The sequence below is a fragment of the Merops nubicus genome, unplaced genomic scaffold (genome assembly GCF_000691845.1).
Source record: "Merops nubicus isolate BGI_N331 unplaced genomic scaffold, ASM69184v1 scaffold51211, whole genome shotgun sequence".
Lineage (NCBI taxonomy): Eukaryota > Metazoa > Chordata > Aves > Coraciiformes > Meropidae > Merops > Merops nubicus.
The window spans coordinates 1-11,924 of NW_008587272.1; the positions used below are offsets into that span (position 1 = coordinate 1).

Below are 11,924 nucleotides of genomic sequence, written 5' to 3' on the forward strand. Positions count from 1 at the left end.
CTCCCAGCTCAGTATCATCAGCAAACCAGCTGATGGTGCACTCGGTGCCACTGTCTATGCCATTGATGAAGCTGTTAAACAACACTGGTCCCAGTACAGACCCTCGAGGGACACCACTGGTCACTTTTGTCCAGCTAGATGTCCAGCCATTGACCACTGCTCTCCGGGTGTGACCATCCAGCCAGTGTCTTATCCACTGAACAGTCCCCATTGAACCCATATCTCCCCAGCTTAGAAAGGAGGATGCTGTGGGGGACGGTGTGAAAGGCCTTAGCAAAGTCAAGATAGATGACGTCCACAGCTCTTCCCTTGTCCACCAGTGCAGTTGCTTCATTATAGAAAGCCACCAGATTGGTCAGGCAGGACTTGCCCCTAGTAAAGCCATGCTGACTCTCCTGAATTACCTTCCTGTCCTCCATGTGCCTTAGCACTTCTTCTAGGAGGATCTGCTCCATGATCTTCCCACACAGAGGTGAGGCTGACAGGGCGGTAGTTCCCAGGATCATGTTCAACTTTTCTTGCTGATTGTGACCTGAAAGGTGTTTCATCTATTGATGTGTTTTTAAAAAGGTTTCATACTAAAAGGCAATTGTTTTCCCTTTAGTAACCAGCATTCCCTTTTGAAAATAAAACCAAATTTGAAGTCTTCAGGGTTAATTAATTGGTTATTTAGTAGTAAATGGACTGACAGAGATTGATCTCTGAAATCTTTTGGCTTGTTGGTTGTGCTTAATGGGTATCTTAAAATCATCCCTGAGAGAAAGATGGAATTTCTTGGTTCAAATGGCACTTGACAATTTCATTTAAGTGTTTACATTTCTAGTGTGTAATTATTCCATAAGATAAAATTCTTGACACTTCACAGCATACCCTTACAATCCTCAGAGTTCTTTTGCTAGATTTGGTGCAGCTCCTTCTGTCTGTGGTAGTTGAGAGCTGTGAAACTGCATTACTGATAACCCAAATAATAGTAATAACCCCACCCTCCTCCAGCATGTTTGGGTCTTTGATTGTCGGTGTGGGTTTTGAAACTTAGGGAAAATCTAAGATGCTGTCTTCCAAGTTTGCCAACAAAAGCTTATGTGTTTGTTGACAGAAGAGTCTGGTATCTGAGATTCTAGGGAGAAGGTTGCAAAATTTTATGGCGCTGTTTTTACAAGTTGTCATATTCAAAGGGTGAAAGTACTTTCTAAACTGTGTACATACTTGTGAAAAAGTTTTCTGCTAACTGTTGTCAGTTTTGAGTTTTCATGCGGAGTACTGGGTGTAATTCATTATTTTTGTACTGTCTTTGTTTCTGTGTTAAAGCAGTTAAATTCTTGATGTCAAAAGAAGCAACTTTGTGTGTTAAGGTCTTGCATAAGTATTAGCCACAGTGGTGGTGTTAGGATAAATTTAACTAATTCTACCTTTCTTGCCTTGCAGTACTATTTCTTGTGTTTCATGTAAACATGAGTTTCTGCAAGTATGTTCTGTCTTTAGTCTTCACTAGGATCTTCAACAGCATCTTCATTCCAGTCTGTGGGGTCCTATGGTCCTTTTGGCAGAATGCCTGCGTACAGTCAGTTTAGCCCAAGCCCGCTGGTGGGGCAGCAGTTCGGCGCTGTTGGAGTTGGTATGTTGGTTTTGCTATTTGGTGTTTCCCTGTAAGTGAGGCTGCATGTGTGTGCATAGACAGTAATCGGTGCTTATAATTCCATCAGTGTCTTAACCTAAGGGCATATCTGTCTTCAGTCTGTATCAGTCCCACAGTTTAGCCCCGAGGTAGAGAGTTCTTCATAGTCTTTGCAGCTCCAATCAAAGCAATTACTATTGAGAACTAAACAGACTATCTCAGAGGGAGAAGTGGGGAAGGGTTCCTTTACTCATTAATTCATTGTGTTTTGTATATATTCATGACATTCATCATGTATTACAAGTGGTGGAGACAGCTTCTCCACAAAAGCCCCCTGGCTCTGCTGATGACACCTAGTATTCCAGGTTGACCAGGTGGGGTGTGCCTTAACCAAGGGTCTGGATTATTCCACAGTCCTTATGCCAGCAGAGTACTCCAGCTATTTGTGAGATGTGTGCTTGTCATGAAGTACACACTTGGAGTGTTTTGTGAGCTGCATGGGTTGGTTGCTTTAGACTGCAGATGATGCGTTCTGAGACTCACCAACCAACTTTCATTCTTCTCTTAAAGTTGTTTTATTCTACCTTTTAGTTTTTCCTGTGGGAACTTGCATTCTTCTAACTGCTATGGCATCAGTATTAGCCCTGGTACTGGAAATGGTAGCCATGTGAAGGGAAGACTGTAGAATTGGCCATAACCTGATATCAAATAAGATGTGACAGTCATATTTTTGTTTAAAAGATATGGAGTGGAAATCTATACCAGTAACATTTATTAATCTGCAAGATGCTCTCATGACTATGCTATGTTAGTACTTGTGATTCTAAAACTAGCAGTGTTCTTTTATTTCTTTTAGAAAAAAATTTGAGATAGTACAGTCTTACCAACTTACTGCAACTACATACATTAAACTTAAAGTGTATGGGAATGGCAGACATGTATTTTAGAATAACTGCCTAATACAGCTTTACTAATCATTTAGTGCTGCTTTTTAAAAAATACAGAAAAAAGTCTGAACCAGGTTTTATAATAACATCATTTCTTTCAAAGCAGGAGGTTCTTTAACATCTTTTGGAACAGACTCTTCAGCCAGTGCTAGCATGTCCCAAAGCACTGCAGTTGGTTCTGCATTTACCACAGATGCAAGATCACTAAAAACACAGATGTCTCAAGGTAAATCTTTTTGGATAACTTAGGTTTTTGACCAGTTGTGCCGTGATGACTTAGGTGGTTGCCAGAAAAGCTAACCAAAGAGCTAAATTCTGTCATGGAAACACTTGGTATTGAAGCCAGAAAGCAGTGGTGAGAGGCTTTCTGCTTGCTGTTGAATGTGTTTTCCTACGTCTTGGCGTGCTGTATGGGTAAGGGTTAGCAACATGTCTGTTGTTACCCTTAAGCATCCATATGGAGAAGCAGGTCTTGCTTCAGCTGTGTAATGTTAGCAAGTAGGTGCATATGTAAATTGAGTGTCTAGTCTTATTGATAGCATCACAAAACTCAAGATACCTCATGCTGATTGAATTGTGAAGTCTTTCAGCCTACAATTTTTAAATCTTTACTCCTAACACTACTTTTTTGGTTCATGTATACTTACAGATGTAATATCAACAGCAGGCCTGATTGTAGAGGTAGTGACATAACGGTTAAGTCAGCTTACTAATAAACTGTATGAGTAGTTTATAATACTGGAAAAAGAAAGCAAAAGAAATTCTTGGTGCTTAGAGTGGCAAAGAAAAAAGAAATTAAATGTTAAGCACCTTTACCCTCTCTTTTCATGCAAACATGTTAAGATTGTTCCTTCAAAATCCAAAAGTCATTATTTCCTACTCTTTCACTCCTCATTGCTGCAAGTAGAAGTGTGTGCTAAGATACATCCCTAATGCTACCTGGCGCTACTTTAAATTTTATTTTAATAGCATGACTACTATTTTGCAGTCATGTTAAAAGGCAAAACATTTTACTTACAGCAAACTTTTTTTCCTAAATTCTAGTTGAGATTCATCACCTATTCTAATTGTTTTCTAGGATTAGCAGAGTGGATTACCAAAAATAGATTCTACTTAGTTGCATTAATTGAAGGCAGTGAGGAAAGTATACTAAGCATTTACTGTTTCTCTGTTGAAAGAGTAGCTTGGGTTTCTGTAAATGAAAAACCTGTATGATTGATTGGCTTAATGTGTGTGATATACTCCAGATTAACACACATTTTGCCACCAGATTTCCTGTGGGCACCAGCAAGCTTCTGTGTCTTTGATTTTAAAAATGTCATCTTTGTAGATTGCATGGTTGATTTTAGGGACCTTTTTTTATTTCCTTTTTTGTAGTTTTAGTTTGCTTTTTAATGGGATATGACATTATTCTTTTCTTTGACTTAGTGAAACTTAAGTCTTATTCTAGTAGATGGTGTCATAAACTTGTCTGGCTGAATCAATTGTCTCCATTCCATTGGCTCATGCTGCAAATTGAAATCTGTGAACAGCACTTTGTGGGGAAGCTTTCATAGCTCCTTCATCTGCGACATGCCTGGCACTAGCCCTCACTGCTCATCTGTTTGTGGTGATCATACAATGGAGTGTGCTAGATCCAGTGAAATTTCAGGATCACAACTCTATCTCTGCCTTTGGGAGCAGTCACTTTCCACTTGGCTTTCCAGGGAGGTGGAAAGAGATCAAAAGTTTCATTCCACAGCTAAATGCACATCATGGATGGGTTGGTAGGGATTAATCATCCTACCCATTTTTTTCTTTTAGACTGGGGGAAGGGAAATTGCTAAATATCCTTCATTCTGGATTAGTGGATCTGAGGGTGCAGAAATATTTATTTCTTCTTTGGACACAGCTGTCTTAACTGGTAAGGCAGATAAACCTGTCAGTCTAGATTGGTTGAGACCAGTAACTCCAGTTTGTAGATGAGAAATAACTTTGGGTTTTGGTTTTGTTTTGTCTGTTTCTCAGGTCGTTCAAGCCCTCAGATAGATCATTTGAGAAGGAGCCCCACCATGGAGCAAGCAGTACAAACAGCTTCAGCCCACTTGCCTGCTCAAGCACCAGTTGGGAGGAGGAGTCCTGTACCAACCAGACCTTTGGTGTCTGCTAGCCAAAAATCCTTAGAGAATCAAGAACACAGACGAGGTAGCTTTGGATAACTTTCAAATGGCATATTTTCTTCCATACACAAATGAAGTGCCCTTTCTAAGGATTACTTGGAGGAATTTTCCTGCTGTCCCCTATTGGTAGACTGATCAGCAGAGACCTGGATTATGTGTTTCCTTTTAAAGTGAAGTGTATAGTCTAAATTTTTTTTTTTTTCTTTTATGAGTTAAACTTGTTTCATTTTATAGGTTTGAATTGTTTTGAAATCTGAACTATGTACAAAAGTATGGTGAAAAATACTTAATTGGATAAACAAATCATGTTTTTATTTCCAACTTTAGCTGAAGCACACAAGGTTTCAAGATCAGAAAATGAACTCAGAAATGAAAGCAAACGACAAATTGGTAAATCTTGTTTTGAGAAATAGCTATCATTGTTTTCAGACTTCATAAAGTTTTTTTCAAGTCTGCTAAAATACAACACAATGTGTATAGCTTGCAAAGTGCTAGGTCTTTGTTTCTAAAATCAGAAATCTTGCAGTTCAGATTATGGTAATAAAGAATTCATGTATTCAGAATGCTATCACATAGTTGTTTCTGGTGGATAGCCACTAGAAACCACCCAGAAAAGCAACCACCCCCATGAAAGGAAAAAAAATCCACTAAACAAAAACAAATGGAACATCCCTCCTTTTAGTTCCAGGTGGACCTTCAGCACGGAGAGGCCGTGGCGGTCACAGAGGGGGCCGAGGAAGATTTGGTATTAGGAGGGATGGTCCAATGAAGTTTGAGAAGGACTTTGACTTTGAAAGTGCAAATGCACAATTCAACAAGGAGGAAATTGATAGAGAATTTCATAATAAACTTAAACTGAAAGGTAAACTGATTTTTGCTTTAGATTTGAGCATGGGGAAACTGTCTTGCTGTTTCAATTGTACCTTGGAGAACAACTTTTCAAAAGACTTATCCTATGAAGTCTTGTTTGCAGTCATTAAAAAAAAAAATAAATTGATGAACAAGTAAACTGGGATCATCTGTTTAATTGAATACTTATGTCAATGTTTGAGTTTTGGAGGAATTTTAACTAGCAAATATTATATGTGATGTTCTAACAACTTCGTTGGTTAAAAATTCAGATTACTTGAGCAGACTTCAATAGTCTGAGTTTACTTTTAAGTTGTGGAAAAGATGCAATACAAGAAAATATGTATTTTATGTTGTCAATTATTAATAGACCAAAAGCAATCACAGAAATGAGTTGGGCATCAGAACTTTGCTGGAGGATGCATGAGAGTTTTAATTTAAGGAAGTTTCTAGAAATTCTTTGCTTTTACTCTTGCAAAGAAACTGAAGATTTTTTTCTGTTTTTGTTTTTTTTTTCTTCTGTTTTAATTACCTCATTCTCTTGTGACCAACCACCTGTTCATTACACTGCTGCTACTATTTTTGGACAAAATTGTTGCAGGTTAAAATAAGGAGTTCTCTGTTGCAGTAAATGATTGGCTGAAAGTCAGGAAACAAAAGTTAGGAATAACTGGTCAGATCTGAGAGTAGAGGAAAAAGCACCAGTTGAGTCCCATATGAATCCCCCCCACTTCCTGGTGCTTGCTTCTTTCTCTGGATCATTTTTAATTGAATTGACTGTTAACTGTTGATACTTTTTTTTTCAGAATAATAGAGAGGAAAGGGAAAGCTAATGATGGAGGGCTATAGAAGTGTTTTATGAGACAGTAGTAACGTGTGTGTAAAAGGTTGAGCTGTCTGAAGCTTGTGCACAGCATGGCAAGGTTTAAGTTGTAGGCATTTGGGAATGAGACTAAGATCATAATAGCTAGTTCTGTTGAGCCATCAGCTTTGTCATTGGTACCAGTCAAAACAGTGAGTTGAACTTTAGGTCTTGTTAGGAAAGAAACATTAAGTCAGTTCAGGGCATAATGTCTTGGATACTGGCCCTGTGTCTCAGAGGAGATAACAGTAAAGCCAGAAGACAAAGGAGAAGGGTAGCAGGGAAGAGTGAAAACATGGAATGGCTTTTATGAGGAATGATTGAGTGAGGCTTTGAAGTCTGGAAAGGAGGTAGCTAGGAGGGTAGAATATAGATGGCTGTTGAATCTGTTCTACCACAGGGTTTTTTGGTTTTGTTTTTAATTAAGCCCACAGAGAATATCTAGGATATCAAACCTCAGACAGCAGCAGCACAACATCCTAATTTGTGTCAAATTATTTGGCTTCTATGTTAAATTCTGGGCATTTTTTGTATTTTTGCACATTCAGTATAGTTTGTCTGTTGTGCCTGGGCATAAGTTAACATTGCTGTTGTTTATGATGATGGTCTGGAAAAATTCTGTTTACTTTTTTTTTTTTTTCCAGAAGATAAACTTGAGAAACCAGAGAAGCCTGTAAATGGAGAAGACAAGGGTGACTCAGGTGTTGATACACAAAATAGTGAAGGGAATGCAGATGAGGAAGATCCACTTGGACCCAACTGCTACTATGACAAAACCAAATCCTTCTTTGATAACATCTCCTGTGATGACAATAGGTATGGCCTGCAAGGGGAAGCCTGTTAGTCTACTTAATGCACGTTTGTGCTGTAAGGTAGTGTCAGCACTACTCATTAGTCAGCTTTGAATAGAAAGTGAGTAAGGTTTATTTCCACATGGAGTGGGCAAAAGTAAGACAGGAATATGAAACGCTGTTTTTTTTTTTTCCTGGGTAAGTATAACATGCTTAGGAAGATGTTTTGAATGTTTAAATTCTAGAACTGAATATACATACTCTGGAGAATCTCCTTTCCAGATTTACTGAAGTGCGTTTTATTGTTTTGTTTTGCTACTAAATTACAGCTTTAGTTAAATCAATTATGACTGTGCTTTGGTAATGGTTTCTAAGTAGATTACATAACCATCTTGGCCAGCAGTGCTCTTTGAATGGGAAGGTAGCACTTCAGAAAAATTAAAGCTTTTCTTTTGCTGTTGCCTTTTTATTAGACAAGATGATGTGGATTACTGACCTATTTTGAATTGAGGGGATTGTTTTGTCGTGCTGACAGCTAGATTAAAGCTGCAAATTCTTACTTTGTTTCTTGTTTGAAACTGGAGACAGCTCTTATTTATTTCATTATAGGATGCTGTGTGTGGAGGGTACGGACTGCATCCTTCTATATGCAAAACTCTTACAGCAGTACTAATATAATTAATGATACTGTTACATATTGATTTTCATTAAATGAATTGTGGCAGACCCCTAGATTCTTGCAGAGGGGATAATGTGGAGACTCATGGTGTGATGGATGTGTCATTTTTTTATTTGTTGGGCTTTCTGGAAGTTCTAAGTCGAGCAGCCTTCCTTCGGCAGTGTGTTTTAAAACAGTCCTTGCTCCTTCTGTGTGGCAGGGAGCGGCGACCCACCTGGGCTGAGGAGAGGAGGCTGAATGCTGAGACCTTTGGAATCCCGCTGCGTCCCAACCGCGGCCGCGGCGGGTACAGAGCCAGAGGGGGGATCGGCTTCCGAGGCGGAAGAGGACGAGGAGGTGGAAGGGGCAGCTTCCCTGCCCCCCGAGGCTTCCGTGGTGGATTCAGAGGAGGTCGTGGAGGCAGGGAGTTTGCTGACTTTGAATATAGGGTAAAATATGTTTAATCTTACTATGGCCTGATCTGCAGTTCTGGGAAATTAGTGGTAAAAAAGCCTGCTTTTAGATTTGATGTTGAACTAGAATTTCTTGAGTGGTATTTTGCAGGTACTCTGAGCTACTTAATTGAAAGAACATTAATGCTGAAATTCTAGTTGTGTAGCATCATCTTACTATCGACAGCAACCAAAACTAAAACCTGCCTTTTTTTCACATGCCCTAAATATTTGTTTTATAGCTGGAATGTGTGTGGGTTGCAGGTGTAAAAGTTCTGTAGATCTATTACAAGTATTAGAAATGTGAACTGGAAGCGTTTTTTCAAAGTAATATTGTAAAATGTAAAAATTGAGAGGGAGTAATATAACTTGTTTCTAGTGTGCCACTTTTTAACTCTTTGTTTATGAGGTGGCACAAGGCCACCTTCTAAGGTCCTATATAACCCCTAAAACACAGTAATTGAAGTTACTGAAGCACAGTGATGACCCTTTGCAAAAAGAAATACTAAAAAAATACTTGAGTTCTGTAAGGTCCTGTTACACACTTTTCTTTTTACCTGTAACTATGGAATGGTTGGGAAAGGTAAGGCAGGATTGACTTTCTTCAGCCAGTCACTAAGTAAAAAGTGGGAGATAAGGCATAGAAGCTTACAAACAAAAGACCCCTGTCTGTTCCATAGAGAGAGGTTTTTTTTAAAGATTTAAGTACTGCTACTTTATTTTTAGTAGCATATGAATAAAGATTTAAGCGTTATGCACAGGCCACTGTGTCAGTCTGCTAACTAAGGTATCCTGATGCTTTCATACTCATGTAAGCACAGAAATAGTGATTTATTCTGCAAGATCCGTGATGGCTAAAAAGCAGAATCTTCTTTCACAGAGTTATGCAATTTGTTGCTTTTGCAACTCTGTTAAGACATCCATTTCTCTGTTTCCTGTTGAAGCTCTTAACTCTTCTTCCTGCCAGCTATTTGGAGGAAGGATGAGCTCAGTTGTCAGCCCCAGCTAGTAAATTGGTGTATTCTGGGCTAGTGGTGTCTTCGTGCACTTCCTTTTTCTTGGAAACAACATCAGATGTTCTCTTTATGAAACCCCCTTGATCATACAGATTCTGCAGATCAGCTCTGTTGCTTGTAAAACCAAAATCTCGTAATAATTTCAGTGCAAGCTGTTTTTCATGGCATTAAGTGTATGCATTCAGCTTGGACATTAGCTTAAGGAACAGATCTAATACTGACACGCTGCTCAGAACCAGTAACAAATGTAATTAACCACACTGGTGCAAGCAAATGGAGACTTTTACTGTGCTGCCTGGGACAGAACTTCCTCTGGTAGTTTACTGCATGAGCAGTTGTTTTTGCTGCACAAGATCATTGTTTTCTGTTGGAAGAGTTAAATAATTTTAAAAAAAGAGGGATGCAGGGGTCTTTTTCATCTCAGAATATTTCTGACTGTTCCTCAGTTATTCCTCCATTAGTTTGCAACAATTAGACCTGTGTTGTAAATTTTTTGGTAGCTGAAAATGAATCGAAATGAGGGGTTGAAGAGCAGAGATTTAAATTTGAGTGAAATAATTTCAAAGCCTCCCTGCATGTAGTCAGAGTGAGGAGCTGCCTCGGCAGGTGCCAGGCTGAGGGTGTTGTGACTGGGTGCTGAGCCAGTCACACAGGGCAACCAGAAGGTGGGAAGTAGCCATTGCAGTGCATCTGCTGCTGCTGTCCAGATTAATTTGTGATTTTTGTTTTGCAAATTAACCCTAACATTCTACTGTTGTTCCTTCTAGAAAGACAACAAAGTTGCTGCATAGTCTACATGAAAGCTGAAACCAGAGGAACGTCTAGATCGTCTTGATCCAGAGAATTAGTTTCAATCTCTGCAAAGAATGAAGTTAATTTGCTGTATACTTGTCACCAGCACTGGGATTTAACTATTTAATTTCAAAGGGGTGTAATGCAGTTACTTTTGAAAAATGGCCATCTCTGAAAACAGTGAGCATTAAATATATTTGAGACAGAAGGATAAGTAATTTCTTATGTATAGTTAATTGTAAAGCAGTACTTCGATGGAGTTTAAGTATTTTTTCATCACTGAAAGGATTTTTCTTATTACTAAACTGTATTTGATAATTGCTTCAAGTTGTAAGGACAATTGTATGCAGAAGGCCGTCGATACTGTGAGTGTTTTGATCCACTGAAGGTTGTTTTTTGGAAATCCTGTAATATCCCTTTTGAGATAGTTGTACTTTTATCAACTAGGGTGCTGGACAGTAGGAAACTTGCTTGGGCAGTCAGATATGTACACACAGTAAATACTGTTTCTTAGGCAAAGGAAACTTTTTATATAGTTGTAAAATTCCATTATATCCCATTGCCAAAGAAACATTACAAACTTTGTATAGCTGTATAAAAAGCGACTAATTTTTTAAAGAATAAACATTTTTAAGTCGGAGAGCATACTGTGTTATTGCAAAAGCTGATGTGCTGAAGAACACTGAATTAGATGGGTTTTTTTCTTTAGCAGCTTTTCAGGCTTAAATGTTTGATTTTGTATTTGGACTATAATGAAGATTTGAAAATGTTCTTCCATTACACAAAACTAGATAGACTCTTCACTTCTATTGCAAGAATTTGATTTTTGTAGTTTCTGGCATATCACAGGATTTGACCAAGTTAAGGAGGTATTTTCAAATAAGGAGAAAATAAATTTTCATATGTCAAAATTTACAATTAATTTTACTTAGTGATAATTATTAACTTTTTTTAATGATGGACCAGGCACATGAGTTTGTGGTTCTCCTGGAGTGCCTGGGACAAGAGTACGTCTCCATTTGTCAATTCTTGAAATGTTAACTTTGTTGTAATACCTGTAGACATAAGCAATTTAAAGAATTCTTAGTGTTTGAAGTTGTTTGCATTTTGATAGACCATAGCTTGGAGACATTAAGAGACTGGTCCTAAGACCGTGAAGTCACAAATGACATAGTATGGACTTTTTGCCAATTCTGAATAACTAGTTTCAACTTTTTGATACGCTGAAATAGAAACCTGGTCATTTGTGTCTGTATATGTATATGAAGGCCACAGGAATAAAGGGATCCAAAGATTAAAGCATTCTGATCTAATTTGTTGATTTTTTTTTTTTTAACTTCAAAATGTTCAGTGGTGATAAAGATGTGGAAAACTGCACTGTTGGAAAATTGGAATATTTAAAAGTGGTTGATAGAATCTTAATTTTATAACTTTTGTATAGCACTACAAGGAAGTATTTTGTAATTGGTTTCCTTATTAAGGTCAAGTACTTGGCAGCCGTAGACGTTAGATAATATTGTTTAGTAATGTTTTTTTGCATGTTAACAACGACGCCTTTTGGGGTCCGCGGGTCGCGGTTCCGCCCCTCCGGTGGGGTCTCTGGCCGCAGAGGCGCGTGCTGTACCGTTGCAATAACTGTCCCGGGCTTATTTAAACGCGATGAATTGTAAATAGGGGCGGCAGGCGGCGCGCAGGGAGTTGGGCCGGCGCCGCGCCCCTCGCTCCACCGTGCTCCCCTCAACGGAGGGTTGCTCTATTTTTTTTTTTTTTTTAAAACTCTAAA

At 38.6% G+C, this 11,924-nt stretch overlaps 1 protein-coding gene across 1 annotated transcript; it reads left to right on the forward strand.

Annotated features, from left to right (window-relative positions):
• The first annotated feature begins 1,475 nt into the window (after positions 1–1,475).
• LSM14A (LSM14A, SCD6 homolog A (S. cerevisiae)) lies at positions 1,476–10,780 on the forward strand. The gene is made up of 8 exons (XM_008948848.1): positions 1,476–1,615; positions 2,666–2,788; positions 4,570–4,746; positions 5,049–5,111; positions 5,404–5,583; positions 7,077–7,248; positions 8,102–8,330; positions 10,117–10,780. Exons 1-8 carry the CDS (start codon positions 1,549–1,551, stop codon positions 10,138–10,140), a joined length of 1,035 nt encoding a protein of 344 aa, XP_008947096.1. The 5' UTR covers positions 1,476–1,548; the 3' UTR covers positions 10,141–10,780.
• The last annotated feature ends 1,144 nt before the right edge of the window (positions 10,781–11,924 follow it).

Excerpts from the sequence above, each read along its gene's own strand:
- LSM14A (XM_008948848.1), top strand. The coding sequence starts at position 1,549 with ATGCCTGCGTACAGTCAGTTTAGCCCAAGCCCGCTGGTGGGGCAGCAG. Across the intron at positions 2,789-4,569 it reads AAAAACACAGATGTCTCAAG|GTCGTTCAAGCCCTCAGATA; the intron begins GTAAATCTTTTT and ends TCTGTTTCTCAG. Across the intron at positions 7,249-8,101 it reads ATCTCCTGTGATGACAATAG|GGAGCGGCGACCCACCTGGG; the intron begins GTATGGCCTGCA and ends TCTGTGTGGCAG.